The sequence below is a fragment of the Miscanthus floridulus genome, chromosome 6 (genome assembly GCF_019320115.1).
Source record: "Miscanthus floridulus cultivar M001 chromosome 6, ASM1932011v1, whole genome shotgun sequence".
Lineage (NCBI taxonomy): Eukaryota > Viridiplantae > Streptophyta > Magnoliopsida > Poales > Poaceae > Miscanthus > Miscanthus floridulus.
The window spans coordinates 129,487,810-129,503,616 of record NC_089585.1 but is presented as its reverse complement, the minus strand read 5'-3'; the positions used below and the strand labels follow the sequence as shown (position 1 = coordinate 129,503,616).

Sequence of the window (15,807 nt, the reverse complement as noted above, 5' to 3'; positions counted from 1 at the left end):
TTGTATAGCTGCTCTTGTAATTAGTTAGCTTGTGTAGCTTGCTAGTTACCTTCTTACTTGTGTAGCATAGAAGTAGATCCCTTGCGTGACTAATTGGCTTGAGTAACCTTGTTAGTCGCATTGCTTAGTTTGTGTAGCTCAGTAATTTACGCTCTATAATTTGGCTTGTGTAGTCTTGTTATTGAGCATTGCTAGTGAGCTTAGGTGGCTTTGTGCTTTTGCGTCATAGTCGTGTAGGAGCTCCTCCGGTTGCTTGAGTACTAATTGCATAGGTTTATATGACCTTGCAAGCTCTAATTGTTAGGTGAGCTCTAGCTAGCTCGACACCTTTGTTGTCTAATTAGGATCCTTGTAAGGTGCTTGTGAACTTAGATAAAGGGTTGTAGTCTTGGCTAAACTGATAGTTTTAGTTTCGCATTTGTTTCAGTTAGTCGACGAGATTAATTTTAGAAAGGACTATTCACCCCCTCTAGTCCGCTATCTCGACTCTATAATAGCCTGTTTGGTTGCTTGGTTCTTGTCTATCCAGGCTCCCCAAATACAACTAGGCTTCATTCGGCTTGCTGAATTTTGATTGAAAATATTGTTCTGGCTAAAATGTTGTGAGAAAAAAATATTGTTTTGGCTAAAAAAAAGTCGAACGAGCTAGATTTAAGGTAAGCTAACTAGGCCTTAGAAGTTAGAAAGGTTTGGTTGTTCACGTTAGAGTCAGTACCTGACTCTCTAGATACAAAAGGCAGTCCGGAGCTTGGCTCCTCAGGTACGGATTTCATTTACATTTTTGGTGTGCTTAACTCACAGGGTGCAGCGCAGAGTGTCTTAATAATGCTCTCAATATATGGTTAATATATATTAAGTGATACTAGTGTATTTTAAAGTAGATTAAGATGTTAAAGTAAAATATGGACTATAGAGTGCAGTTACACAAGTTAAATATTATAAGATCTCTTGTTTTTTATTTTTATTTCATATAATACGACTTCATGCAGGCAAACAAAAACATCATATTTTCTTGGCCAGACTATATATGTGCAGACAACCAAATAAAAACAACTTGCATCTCTGAAGCCAGCGAGAGCCTAGTTCACAGATGCGAGTCAGGCTCCCCTCATCAACAAACCAAACACGCTATAAATGTCTTGAGATAGCTGTTGGAGCTCTCCGGTGTGGAAGCTCCGATGCTCACTAGAGATACCTAGTGGGTATGTTCTCTGTGTAGTTAGTTGATAACAGCTAGTTCTTGAGAGGCGCTTATAAATTGAGGTTGTGGCCAAGCTTGTGAGCTTTCTTGGCATTCCATTCAAATATCCACACCTATTAGAGCTCAAGAACACACTCCACTCACATAATCACTTGTGATCACAAATTTGTGAGTTGGGAGTGATCTCGTGCATTTGATTTGAGAGTTAGCATCTAGTGGTACTAGAGGATTATTGTTGTTGTTGTGGATTTCTTATTACTATTGGTCATTGCCGCCATCTAGACAGCTTTGAGGTAGCAAGGTCCGTTGAACACCGCTTGGTGATTGCGTGGGGGCTCCAGACGGTGGATTTATGAGGGACTTAGTGCTCATCCTTGCGAGAGATTGTAAATAGCAACTCCAATGGAATCGAGGCTTCTAGGAGTGCCTAGTTGATCGACCGGCTCATAAACAAGCGCCCATGGTAGGGCCAAGCTTGAGGGCTTGCTAGGTTTATGGAGGAACATCGATCCTTGGACTCGCTTCAATGAGGATGTAAGTTGTCGGCAAGCAACCAAACATTGAGAGAAATCATTCTCATTATTATCTCCTTTGTGGTTTGCGTTATACTCACTCCGTCCCTAAAAAAGAGTCGCTATGAAAATCGTGCTGGTCAAACTTTCTCAACTTTGACTAGGTTTGTAGAAAATGCGCGCAACATTTATATCTCCAAATAAGTTTATTATGAAAATATATTCAACGATCTACCTAATGGTACTAATTATGCACCATAAATATTAATATTTTGTTAAATATATTTGATCAAAGTTAAAAGTTATTGGCTTTTTAGGCAACAAGAATGACTCTGTTTTTAGGGACAGAGGGAGTACTACCCAATTACTTGTGCATCTTGATTGCTTGTGTAGTTGCTTCCTAGAGTGCATCTTGATTGCTTGTGTAGTTACTTCCTAGAGTAGCTCGATTAGCTGTGTAGCTTAATTTGTGTAGGTTGTGTGCTCTAGTGATTAGCTTGTTTAGAATTGTCCAGGAGCTTGCTTGGGTGACTTGCTGGTTGCTTAGCCTTGCTCCTATATTATTTAGGTGGTGCTCTTGTTATACTAGGTTTGAGTTGTGCTTATTAAGGTCTTCTAATTGTCTAACAAGGTTGTTAAGTGTTGTGCCTTCTAAAATTTTAAATAGCATATTCACCTCCATCTAGTTATCCTACCATCTTTTTAGTTGTCAAAGACCTTGTGTCAAGAAAAGAAAGAAAAAAAACTTGTCTCGGAGTCAGCATAGAGCACTTAGTAACGTATGGATATGTTTCATGTATGAACACATTACTGTATAATGTTACGCACTTCGTAGTTGTCGTGGGCTGGCAAAAATCTTTATACAACGCTCGTACGCTGCACGCACGGCTTCCTCCTGTCCGCCTTCTTCCTCCCAGCGATTAGGGTTAGAGATTTTGGGGTTCCAAGGGGATCTCTATTTTTTTCAATTTTTTGATAAAGGAAGCTATTACTCCCTCCATTCCAAATTATAAGTCACTTTGACTTTTTTGTACATTCATTTTGCTATACATCTAGATATAATAAGATGTCTAGATAGATATCAAAATGGATGAATAAAAAAAGTCAAAGCGACTTATAATTTAGAACGGATGGAGTATTAAATTCTCAAAGCATTACATCAAGATTATACAAAGCCTTGAAAAGGTACTTCTGGGCTCTGCCTAACAAAGAGGGACACAACCAAGGGGGATCTCTATGTCTGACGGTCTTAGAAGGGGGACGGGCCCGACTGCGACGGTTGGCTCGGTGGTGGAGGTAGTCTAACAGACGGGGGGGGGGGGGGGGGGGGGGGGGGGGGGCGATCAACCATAGCGTTAGGGAAGGGTGATGATGGATGAAGGCAATGAGATCGCTAGCCCCTAGGACGACGGTGGCGGTGGCGGTGGCGGTGACGGGGTAGCACGGTAAAAGAGAGGATAGAGGTTAGGAAAAGATGGGGCTCTAACGTCATCGGCGGTAGACGAATCATTAGTGGCCTAAATGACGGTGGAGGCTGATGGTGACGGGGCAAGATAGGATGTGGAAGGAGAAAGAAGAACAAGAACACGTGGAGAAAGGAGAAGGAATCGCGCGTATTGATACTGCTCCTAACGGTGGCGTTGATTGAGAGGCCCGCTTGGGCCGGTCCTATCCTTTGTTCTTGTTCCATTAGCGGAAGTGGTAAGTGGCAACTAACGAATGGGCCTTAGCCCACGATGCGTCGGCTTTCTGTCCCTTCGCGCGCACGGGTTGCGGGTCCATCGGGCGGCGAGGCGCGCGCGGCCAAGGCCCCTCTCGGCCTCTCATCTCCCGTCCTGTTCGGTGCGACGGGCCCCCGGAAGCCCGGGACGCGCTGGGGCCTGGCCGCCTGGGAGTCTCGTCTCGAGACGTCTGGTCTGGAACTTATCCTCCCCTTGCTCGGAAGGTTGGGGCGCACTGCGCAGGGCGCGCGCACCGAGAGGGCGGGGAGAGATGTCGGGCGGCAGGAGGAGGGGGCTTGTGTGGAGCCTCCCCGTGGCGAGGTCCGATGTGCTCGGCAAGCTGGGCCCTGCCTTCGGCATCGGCGCCGGCTGCGGCGTGGGCGTGGGCTTCGGCCTCATCGGAGGTGCGTACCCTTCTCCGACGTTTACTCATCCTGCTTCTAGTGTCGCGGCCATAGACGCGTTCACGGATCAGACCGGCGAACTGGAGGGCTCTCGATGGTTTTGACGGTTGAGCTAGGGGCCCTTATTTCCGGTTAGTTTTTTTTTAATCCGAGAGCCGTGTATTTATTTTTGGGGGGTTCGCTGTTAGAGTTGCAATCACTGGAAATTTGGAATTGTTGTGATATACTATTACTTTTCCCCGTGTCATTGGTGTATATGGAATGGGATTCGGGAGGGAGTTGATTCCTCTTCAGGATCAGTCTAGCCAACCCAAACAAATGGCGAAAGCGTGGGGCTCCGGTTCACTGCCAACAAAGCGTCGAAATCCATGCTTGTTTCTTCTCTTTTGATCGAATGAGAAATCTGCTCTTGTTGTGCGCAGAGGCGCCCCTTATAGATATATGTCATATCATTGGATTAGGTGACATGGTGGCAATGGTGGAAATTGCTACTATTTCGCTGCATACTTCTCTATACGGCATCGGAGGGTGAAATCATGGATAGATTTTACAATTGATCATGGTGTTATGGAGCAGGGTTCTTCAATCTGCTAGCAAGATGCAGGCCGCATAATCTGTGTTTCCATCGAATGCAGCCGCAACCTCCGCCTCATGCTGCGGCCTCAACCATCTGTTGAAGTATCCTGTTCCATAGCAGATGTATGCTTCTCCGCCGGCTGCCTATGGCCGCCTCATCTTGCCTCTTCTACATTGGTTCCAGTCAGTGGTGTAGCTAGAAATGGTCACAAAGGGGTGGTAACTTACATCAAACCAAATATCTCACTAGGTTGCACAGTCGTGTTAATAATATCAAGAAGCCACTAGTAATGAAACATGCATTTAGAAACAAGCCTCAGGTTTCTAGTACTTTCCATAGTTAGAAATTCACTTCTGGATATCCTTTCAATCTGCAATGACTACATGATATGTTAGCATATGAACCAAAATTATGCGAGTAATAAAGTGCTTTTAACTATGAATACTCCTATTGCTTTTGTGCTCTAAACGAGCTGATGCTTGTATGCAAGCACCACCCCATAATCTCAACAGAGCCTATCCGCACGGTCGCAGGCATCGAAACAGGACGTGGTGTAGTGTGTGCCTCCAGCCCTGATTCCGTGGTTATCCTCAACCACCAAACAAGAATCATCTGCTTACTTGTGTGGGTGCAGGGGCTTGTGGAAACAACTAGTGCCAATGACTTCCTAGAGTATCATGGCAAACAGAGTAGAGAGTTGTGTGAGTCTTCTCGTTGTAGGCATCCCTCGGTGGACCTTAAGAAGTAGGTTGAGGACTAAAAAAAGGAGGAACTTCTTCTACTGGTGCAGATGGGTGCTGAAGCTGAATTGAGACTGAATATCTCAGAGATCAACAGTTGTTTCATCCAAAAATACAAACTTCCCCATCAAACCCAGCTCTCGATGAATTAAGAGATGTCATGATCAACTTTGGTTTGATAATGTGTTTACTGTTTAGTCATGTGTCCCGCTGCTATTCTCAAATTGATCCTATTTTAGGAGTGGGGCAGCAAGTGTAGCAGGTGCAGCAATATATTATATTGTTTTGAGTTCTGAATTCCATTGCAGATATTATTGGATGTACTTGATGGGAAGTGATTGTCATCATTGATGTCTGTACTCTGTGCTCGTTTTTAATGTTGTGGTTTTGTTGGCTATGCATAATGTTTATTGTGCTTGTGAGTAACTTAAGTTATGTCTGTATGCGTTCTTTGGTCTTTGCCCTTTTTATTTTATGTACATGATTTATGTCTCCATTAGAGGCTGAAGTGAGCTTCACACAGAATGACAGAATAGATACCATTTCCAAGAACATTGTAACACTATGATTGGGAACAGCGGATTGCATGTTAGTTTGGATGTTCTGGTGGAACAAAATCTCCAATTATCTTGTTTTGTCTCTTCTCACTTTTAGAATGGCAGAACCCATCTTAGTTTGGATGATCGGTTGGCTGACATAACACTGAATCTCCAGTTTTCTTGCTCTGTTTATTTCTAACTTTTACATATCTTAACAGGTGCAGGAATTGGAGCTGGATTCCCTGGTTTACAGTTGGGATTTGGAGCTGGAGCTGGATGTGGAATAGGAATAGGTTTTGGTTATGGCTTTGGAAAAGGCGTTGCATATGATGAAAGAGGAAGGTATTCGAACATCAGGAGACCATTTCAGAACTCCAGAAGCATTGCTTACGAGTAAGTAGTGACAGATCCGTTTCATGCTAAATGCAAAGTGACTTAATCTCCTGTTATTTTGATTGCATTCTTTAGCATGAGTTTTTTCTTGTGAGTAGTTTCAAATTTGAATCAATTAGAGATATCAAAGTGTGCTGCCCAAGTTTGCTTTTGGTGAATTTGTAAACACGCGGGTGTACGCACCAATTTACAACAGTCTAGCACATGCTATGTCCTAGTTTAATGAGATTTGCCGCGTATTTTGCAGTGAACAGTTTGATATCATGTTTGATGAACTGATGGAGAGCACGAGGAAGCTGATCAAAGCAACATCAAAGGAGATCGACAAGTGGAGGCGGATGTAGAGCAAGCAGCACATATAGGAACTGAGTATAGTCAGAAGCCAAAACTTGTCGAGGCACTACACGTGTCTCTGTCCGTGGGAACCAAACTGGCCTTATGCTCGCTTGCTGTTTCAGCGAATATTTTCAGCGATTCATAAGATACGCTGCCCGATACTCTGGCCTGTCGATGCCGATGCTCAAAAGCATTAGTTTTCCAGCCATGTGCTGGGGTGCGACACCATGTGATCGCGACGGCGCCTTGAATTGAAATATCACGCACGACGTCGCCGTCGAAACCCTTGTGCGCTTCTGGAGAGCGCCAGTATTTTTCGTATCGAAATATCTGGCAGGACGTATTTTTCTATCGTCGCGCCCATATGTTGACCGAAGCTAGTCTTCTGCGTCTTGTCAACTTAATCATGCCGTTTTGTTTTGTGTTGTGTTTAACGTCAATAATGCTGCTGCCTTGCTGAAGGAAATCCTGATTTCGCGGAATCAATGTTGAGCACGATCGCGCGCCCCCTCTATAATGGTGCAAAGTCCAAACGATTCCGACGTTGGGAGAAAGCGAAACGCAGCTGGTGTTTCAGAAAATTTTAAAACTGGTGTTTGCTACTCAATGGGAGAGGCTGCAATTGATTAGTGTCATTTTAACGCACATGTCCATTTCAGCTTGTCGAATAAGACGACAGCGAAATCGTCTTCTTCCATGCTACTCGATCATAATAGAACTGATAGTTATCCTTGGAGTCATAGTCCATTCGTCGGGCATCTGGTATTCCTACAATGGTTGCCTGTTTGTCCTAATCCTGCTCAAGCACTAAAACCAAGCTCTCCATAAATCTCAAAAGGCATGTCAATTTCAAACCAACCAAATCAAAACGAGTACTATCGTCTCTAAAAGAAGTGAACCGATGAGAATTTGCAAGACTCAAAAGCAAATTGCTGATTCATGGGTGACTGTGGACCACAGCGAAACAGGTGGCCGCGCCAAGAATCCAGTGAAAGATCCATGACGTTTCCGCGAAGCGGCTGCCCTGGCAAGGTCCCGAAAACGCCCGTGCGAATGATCGAGCCTTTCTTTCTGCTGCCGCACCTGCACTGGCCGTTCATGCCAGATCGGCTCTGCGCCCCCACTTGCAGGTCTTGTAGGCTGTGGCCCTGGCCTGCCGGCCACTTTAATGGCCCCAAACTGCCGTCCTGCACATGAGATCTTGGCCACAAACCTGCCCCATGGAACATGGAAACAAAAGCTTGCAGCTAAGGCTAATATGGGCGTGACTTGGTAGGCCGAATTGGACCGTCCCTGCTTACCCGTTCTGACTGTCTGAACCTCATTCCTAGCGATCACAGATTTTTGGGTTGTTCCATCATCCTGGTACGATCCTTCATTACATCTGTCCTCCATCCGCACAGATTTCGTCTTCTCAATTTCCACTTCCCTCTCTATATAGGATGGCTTATTCAGACATGGCACAGGAACCCATGTGTCATACACTCAAAACTCCCATCCGTGCATGCAACCAAACTAAGATCTCATCTCATACTGAACCAATAATAAAGACAACCAACACGGACTGAATGCACAATTTAGCATGCATCCTCACCATCCTGAACCGGCTTTCCATCTCGGCTCCCCCACACCAAAGCAAACCAATCACGCCACAGTGCACCTCTATCTACCATTACATTTGGCACACACAAAACGCTCAAACAGAGAATTTACACTGATTTCAGGTAGATGAACCATGAAGAAAGCACGACAAGAACACGTATTTTATGAATTGCAAAATAATCATTGCCTCAACTATAGCTGTCTGGTTGTCTTGTACTAGCCACCACACAACAGCATCAGCACAGTGACGTATTACAACTATCTCAGGTACAACCAACGAAACCTTATTATTGTCCGACACATCAGACACCCCCCAGCTTCTAGAGTGACTGGCAACCGGGCCTTGTTAACTTACCCCAAACCAACCAATAACGTTAATAATACTTAGGCAGTCAGAAGCACAAAGAATAAATAATAAGAGTCAAACAACAGCCCAGAGACCATTCATCCAAGCACAGACATGTTGTGTGTCAATAAAGCCGCATAGATCATGACAGGCATAGGCCAGCAGCACTGATCCCAGCATATGCATCACCAATCATCTCCAGCAGTACAGCAGTAGCTTGTAATTGGGCATTGAACCATGATTGATTTTGGGGGATGACGCTTTCGGAACAGAGATTACCGCCCCTGTTTTTGCGCGCTTCATCCCGGTGGAGGTTGAAGGGGGACACACTAGGGCTGAGGTGAGGGCTTGGACTTTCCTCTCTCTCAGTGTGCCATTTAGAAAATCGCCAGCTCCCTCAGCTGCTGCTGCTGTAGTAGTCCATTGTTCTCGTCCTGACAAAAGCTCCAGTTATTAGCTAACAGTATATATCAAAACTACTAAGTGATGATGGCCGCAATGAGCAACGAGGGATACATACAATTGGCTTAAGAAGATCCTCTAGGATGGAGACAGCTTGATTTAGGCGCGCATCACCATATCTACTGGAAACTCTGCTTCACAAAGCACATGCAGTGTTCCATTAAAGGTGTTCCTACCCAGGTTTATCCCTCAGCTTGTCTTCCTATGAATGAAATCATACATGTTTTTCAGGACATTTGCATCAGGGTGGGCATGATAAATTACAAGTATAAAGAAGTAATGTACCAATAATCACTGGAGCCATGCACAAGATATAACAAAACCATGATCATAATATCTACTCCTTTCTAGCTGCTACATTTTTTTTTAAAAAAAAAGAGACCAAGGGTAAGGTTAAATTGTCATAACTTGAAACTCGTTACTGCACTATAGATATTTTGAGGTAAGTTATAGTAAAATACAGGAAACCCCATTGATGAATCATGAGTGTTGTGTGCCGATAGAGAATTATATAAAGTCTTATATAAATTATAAATGTATCTAAACTGCATCACATAAATACTCAATACATTTCTACTCAACTTATTAGTAACTTTAACTTTAAATGCTATATTACATCTCTAAACTGGAAATGAACCAATAAAAATTTAAATGTTGACATTACATAGTTTTGTGGGTCACACAGTAACTATTCCTAAATAGTAAATGGATCCTTACTGAGCCCAGATTGCAGCTTGATACTAGAAACAACTCAATCAGTTGACACTTAAATAAATGTACAATGTTAACCTTGATTAGAATTCTCCAGAAACTCCTCCAATGCCACTATCATAGCATGGAGGTCACAATACAAACTTTAGTAATGTGAAAGAGTGAAATTAACCTGAGTATATAACCACAAAATCAGTAGGGTCAGCCACAGGTTGTCATAATATGAGCATGCCATATATACAAGTTTGTCCAGCCAAAAGTGAAATTAACTAAGTATTTGCTACTTAATAATGTGCAAATATAATGAACTCCTAACATTTCACATAAAGGAGTACTGCAACAATACATGGTACATTCAAAAAGTGCCAAATGATTCCAATTTATAGCCAGTGATATCATTACTATCAGAAATATAAGAAAGAACGTGAAATAGTCATTTAGCTACCTTAACAGAGTCTTTCACCGAACCACGTCCTCGAATGTAAACTCTACATTGGGTTGAAGCTTCAACTCTTTTCAGGGAGTTACCTCGCGGCCCCAATAAACGACCAACAAAGTTGTACTGATCAAAAGCAAAGAGTAAAGCATTCAAGATATGGCAATATGACATAGATAGTAAAGAAAGCTAAAGAAAGCATTTACGAAAGCTAGTAAGCTACCCACGTTAGGATACTTGTCCACCGGAACATCCAGGCCTCATGACTTTCTTGACAATAGGAGTGGCAGCAAGTACAGGAGCACCATTCCAGCCCATTGATGATGCTTGTAGAACCCCCATATGTTGAGAAGCCTTGAGAGAGAGAACATTTGACCGTATTAAGAGAAGGCAGCAATATAAGCTAAGGCAGAATATAAAAGTTTGGTCCTCAACAAAAATATTTCCATCAACACCTACTCTCATCCATTAATAGTAACAGGACGCTTCATGATTGCCAGGAATAAAATCTGACATGGAAAAATAATCTTCACTCTATCTCATGTTATTAAATTCACAAGCCAATATCTATTCTATCGGTAGACCAGACTAGTCACAATTAGTTGCAGATCCAATGTAAAATGAACAGCATGCTCAAAATCTAAATACGCAAGATCCTACCACCGTTTTGCAAATTGTGCTTTCAATCCAGTGACCAGGCAAGCATGTAATACCAAAAGAAAGACCAACAACAACAGATGCCAGAATATGCACCTCTGTTTGCATCCCTGACCAGCCCTCCAGATCCATTGGCTGACCATTCACTGGGTGGCCAGGTAACCTTAATGGGCTACCATGATCAATTCTCTCAGGATCAACAAAATTATGGTTAGGCGCCATAGAAGATGCGCGCAAAATCTCTGCATTAAATAGAATCAGAACTCAGTTAGACAACTACACTATAAGTCAGAAACAATAATGAGATTAATACTTTGCATGCCACTCTAAAATGGGGCAAATGCAACCTGCTCGGGATTTCTAAATCTGTACAATGACATGAAAACTGCATTGTACCCAGTCCTATGATTGTACCAATGAGATAGTAAACACTCCACTTAGCTAAAAATAGGAATAAGCTGCAGTGAACCAGTGACCATCCTCAAGATAAAAAAAAATGGTTGACATAAACAGCAGCCATTTACTAGATTGTTAGCAGCCATTTGTGGTTGACATAAACGGAAGCCATTGTCAACTATGAGAACATGAGTTATTGTTTGGAGCCATAACTCAATGGAGCATTACCTTTTTATCACCATAAACAAAGTAAAGGGAAACAGGATAATGGGATACATGAGAAATGAATGAACAACAAAACCCAGCCACAAAAAAAAAAAATCCTCTAATGAAATCTTATGATCAACAAATAGTAAAATACATGATGATCATAACAAACCCAAGGATACAAAAGTGCAGAGGCAATCATCAAAACTTCACACAAATATACGATTAACTGCCCCAACCTAAAAGACTTGGAGAAAATCTAAACATAGTAACTAATGATAGTGAATGTCTTGCGCCATTAACAAACAAAATAGTTGAACTAATTAAAAAAACTATATAGCTTAACAACACTAGTAATGCGTGGAGGCACAGGAAACAAACCTTGGTTCAAGAGCCTGGTACAGAAAGGAAGAACTTGCACAAATGGGGCCAATTTCTGCCTCTCTGCAAGCAACTCAGCCAGATATCTGCCAAACAAGAATCAACGTTAGTATAACAGTAGCCAATACGGAATTTATTATTCACGTGATAAAAGAAGAAGCATAATTTGAAGGATCTAAAACAACTATAATCCCACAGAAATGAAATGTAAAAGGAAGAACTTTGATATGATTTATACAGAACGATCCATCAAATTAAAATTTACATGTGAATATCGCCAATGAGCGATTTATTACACACAAAACTTACACCCATTAGCAGCGAGTCAAACATACAGCTCCTATGTCCCCCTAGTAGCCAACTAGCCAATTGGGGAACAGCAGTAACAAATCTATCAGCGAGCCATCACGCCATCACAAAAAAAAAAGTCCCTATGATTACAGATCACTCCTCCATCACAATCGACAGCATTGATCAAGGGGAAACATGGCATCCGGAAGTTTAGAATTAAGCGCAAATCTCCACCGCGGCATCAAATCTCGTGCTCCTCAGAAAGATTCCGAAAGGGCAGGATAAAAAACTAAACAAACTTACCAAGAACAATAGGGAAAACAGTCGTGGAAAACAAATAAAAAATCATGAACAAAATAGCGAAACAGACACTCACCTTTCTCTATCAGAGGAAGAATACCTCATAGAATTGAGGGGATGAGGGGAAGAATGAACAGGGGACTGCGAGTATTGCAAGAGGGACGGCGGCGGAATCCTTTCGTCCATCGTCCCAAACAGCGAACACAAGAAACTTCACCACAAGATTTTGCAAGATTGGGGGAAGATACAAGAAACCTAAGAACCCAAAAATCCAAGAACCACGAAACCAAGAATGAAGAAAACCAAGAACAGCAGCTGCTTGCAAGCTTAGGTCCAGAGGCCTATCTTTGAGGCCTGTGAAACCTAGAAGACGAGAGAGTTCACAGAGGACCGAGAAAAGGTAGATATATAAGGGATAGATGGGTGATTCTAAATCACAAAAGAGGAAGGTAATAGGTGGGCAATCAGTGATGAGAGCCCAGGCTGTGCAGGAGTTGGCAGCAGCTCTTGTTGGTGTTGGTTCTTGCTCTCCTTCCTTTCTCCTCTCCACAGCACAACAGCAAGGGAGAAGGGGTGGGTGGGAGAAGGGAGGAGAGAGAGGAAGAGACAAACCCAAAGGGGCTTTGGATTCTCTCCTCCGCATATGTCGCCGAAATCCAGATGAGTGAGGTCTGCTAGCGCCGGGAGTTTGCTCTGCAATTTTCTCCTTTCATTTCAGTCAAGTATATTATTGTTATTTTGTTTTGTATTTTTCTCGTGGTCCTTTACCCATTCTGATACGTGCACCCATCATGGTTCCAACAAAAAACCTGTGATAAACCAAATGCTCTGTGCTAGATGCCATTGCTAATATTTTTATTGCTACCATATTGTTCTATGGGGGGATGCTACTTTGTTGGATGTAATACATTTTTCGGTATTTACATTTAAAAAAGTTAATTTAATTTTGTATATTGTTAGTCATGCGTATACATACTCTCCGCCCAAAAAAAATATAATTCTAGATTTTGTGGCAGCCAAATTTCATTAAATTTGACCAAATTTATAGAAAATAGTAACAATATTTATGTCTCCAGATAAGTTTACTATAATAATATATTCTATAATTAATTTAATGATCTTATTTGATATCATAGAAAATAGTACTCCCTCCATTCCAAATTGTAATACGCTTTGACTTTTTTTTAGGTGCATTGTTTTTGCTATGCACTTAGATATATATTATGATTAGATGCATAGTAAAAACAAATATCTAAGAAAGCTCTTGCAATTTGAATGGAGGGACTACTTTTTATATATAAATTTGATCAAAATTTAAATGGTTTGACTCCTAAAAATGGTTATATCTTTTTAGGATGGAGATAGAATATACTTTAAGAATCTAGTACAAGTCCGTTTGGTTCAGTGGTGAGATGTGAAAAAACAATGGAGAGCTATGTGTTATGAAAAATTTGTAAGATATTTGGTTAAAATAACAATAACATGAAACATATCTCTCTCTTTATTTATCTTCTTTGAAATAGTTGTAAAGTGTACCTCCATTTCACGTATTTAGCTTAAAGTTGAAAGCCAAAAGCAGAGTCTAAGGTGTGAAAATTGTACTACGCTGAAAATGCAGCTTCTGGTTCTACCTATTTAGTTGGCGTTTGATTTTTAGTAGTAGAAGCACTTTTCAAAATTTGAACCGAGCACAACTGATGACTGCTTGAATTTTACAAATTGGGTTCATCTTTGTTTACTTGGCATTTGGCATGGAAAAACAATTGGCAAAACATGAACTAGAACATGTTTGGGGCTTCCCACATGTACCCCTAGCCAGGTCGTAGTAAGAAAATCATTGTACTCATCAAGTTAACGGAATCTAGGTGTCCGTTTGAGGAGCGTTGACTGCTCCAGCTAACTAAGCGCAACCGCCCCCGTCCCAGCCCCGCTCCATCTGGGCCGTTCATCTCGCGTCCAAGCTAGCTAGTACTAATCACCTCGCGATCGAGTATGCAGGGCCGTCAAACATTTCATTTCAGCACACAAATTTGTCTGCGTTTTTCAATCATTGGAAAGAGCTTATTTAGCCCTGCGCGGCCGCCGCTTCCTCGGAGTTAGGCCTAAAAAACCACTGAACTTTGTACACATTTGAGAACCTTTGTGATGGTTTTGTTTTTGTTTCCCCTGCTAGTAGAGTTTGTAATCTCAACAACCAAACTAAACTGGTGATCAAGAGTTGGCCGGGTCATCATTTGGCAGCCAAAATATAAATGGAGTTTCTTGTACACGTATGCACTGGAGACAGTCAGGCATATATATACAAACAAATGACGCGCCTGCATTAGTATATCAGCACACTCATGGTGTTAGGGCATCGGCCACAAGGAAACACGAATTGCAGTAAGGCACCTGGAGACAATCGAGCTCTCGTTTCGTTGAACAGCTAGCTATGGGTTTGCATGGATCATCGTCGTTCGTTTTATAAGTCGTACTTTTTAAGTCAACGAATAGTATTTTTCTCACAACAAATCAGTCAACAATACTTTTAATCATGGCTTATCAGCTAAGCGAATAGACACATCATGACAAATCATGGTTAATGGAGTAGGCTAGCTAGCTTGATCACATAGTCTAATAATATATATTAATATATATAGGAATTTATCTAGAACAGCAGCCTAAACATGCATTTCCATCAGGAGAAGCAGATTGATCGCTGGAGGATGGATACGTCCGTGCTACTGCAGAAATTGGGTAAACAACAAGCACAGGACCGAGAATATTAAGTGTTACAGATTTTGTATATTGACCGACTAGCTGTAAAAATTATTCAGATTATAATTACTGCAAATAATTTTTTAATCTAGGGAATCAAATGCTGCTTCGGAAAACACCAAAATTTACCAGCTCATACACGTTTCGTATCGTCCCACAAGGAAATCAAACGCACTGGATGGACTCACTGCTGGATCACGTACCTCCAAATTTTGTTCAAATTTGACGGCTGTAAATTAAAGATAGCCAGATTATAATTGATGGAGTGACCTGTACATTTCCATTCTTCTACTAACCAGGCACACACATCCGTTACTTTCTGAGTTGTCCGTCCAGCTGTGTACCATGGACACAGCAGCCTCCTCAGTTTTGATTGTTTCTGTGGCTTATAAGCTGACTAATGCTGTTTTATTGTAAAAGAAAAATATTGTATCATAGCTGATAAGCCATGGCTAATACGATCAATGCGAACAGAACGAGGAGAACCCGTCACTTTAATTTGGGTTTATTATCTTTTTTGTGAAAATTAAACTGTCGCCATTAGCTAGTGTAGCATGATTAGGTGTGGATCCGACTTAATTCTTCTCTGAGCTTGGGATTTTTTTTTCCCAGACTTGCACTGTTTTCGTGCATGCATGTTCACAGTCCTTTTCGATGCATATCATGCAGTAACCGTGCCTCGTTTACTGACAGCTACAGATAACAGGTTAGGGCGCGAGTATTTGGTTCTAAGTACAGCGTTTACTATGCCTGCAGTACAAAATATGGTACTCCTGTCTCGCTTCCTAGACGAGTACATCGAATTGATTTGGCAATGTTCAAACAAAAGGAACTTCTC

General features: G+C 41.9%; 1 protein-coding gene and 1 pseudogene across 1 annotated transcript; one reads left to right on the top strand and one right to left on the bottom strand.

Moving 5' to 3' along the window:
• The first annotated feature begins 3,616 nt into the window (after nucleotides 1-3,616).
• LOC136456959 (protein TRIGALACTOSYLDIACYLGLYCEROL 5, chloroplastic-like) lies at nucleotides 3,617-6,646 on the top strand. Its single transcript, XM_066456975.1, has 3 exons — nucleotides 3,617-3,838; nucleotides 5,913-6,087; nucleotides 6,335-6,646. The coding sequence occupies exons 1-3, from the start codon at nucleotides 3,706-3,708 to the stop codon at nucleotides 6,429-6,431; spliced, it is 405 nt and encodes a 134-aa protein (XP_066313072.1). The 5' UTR covers nucleotides 3,617-3,705; the 3' UTR covers nucleotides 6,432-6,646.
• Nucleotides 6,647-8,996: 2,350 nt separating this feature from the next.
• LOC136459593 (KH domain-containing protein At1g09660/At1g09670-like) lies at nucleotides 8,997-12,783 on the bottom strand (annotated as a pseudogene).
• Nucleotides 12,784-15,807: the final 3,024 nt, after the last annotated feature.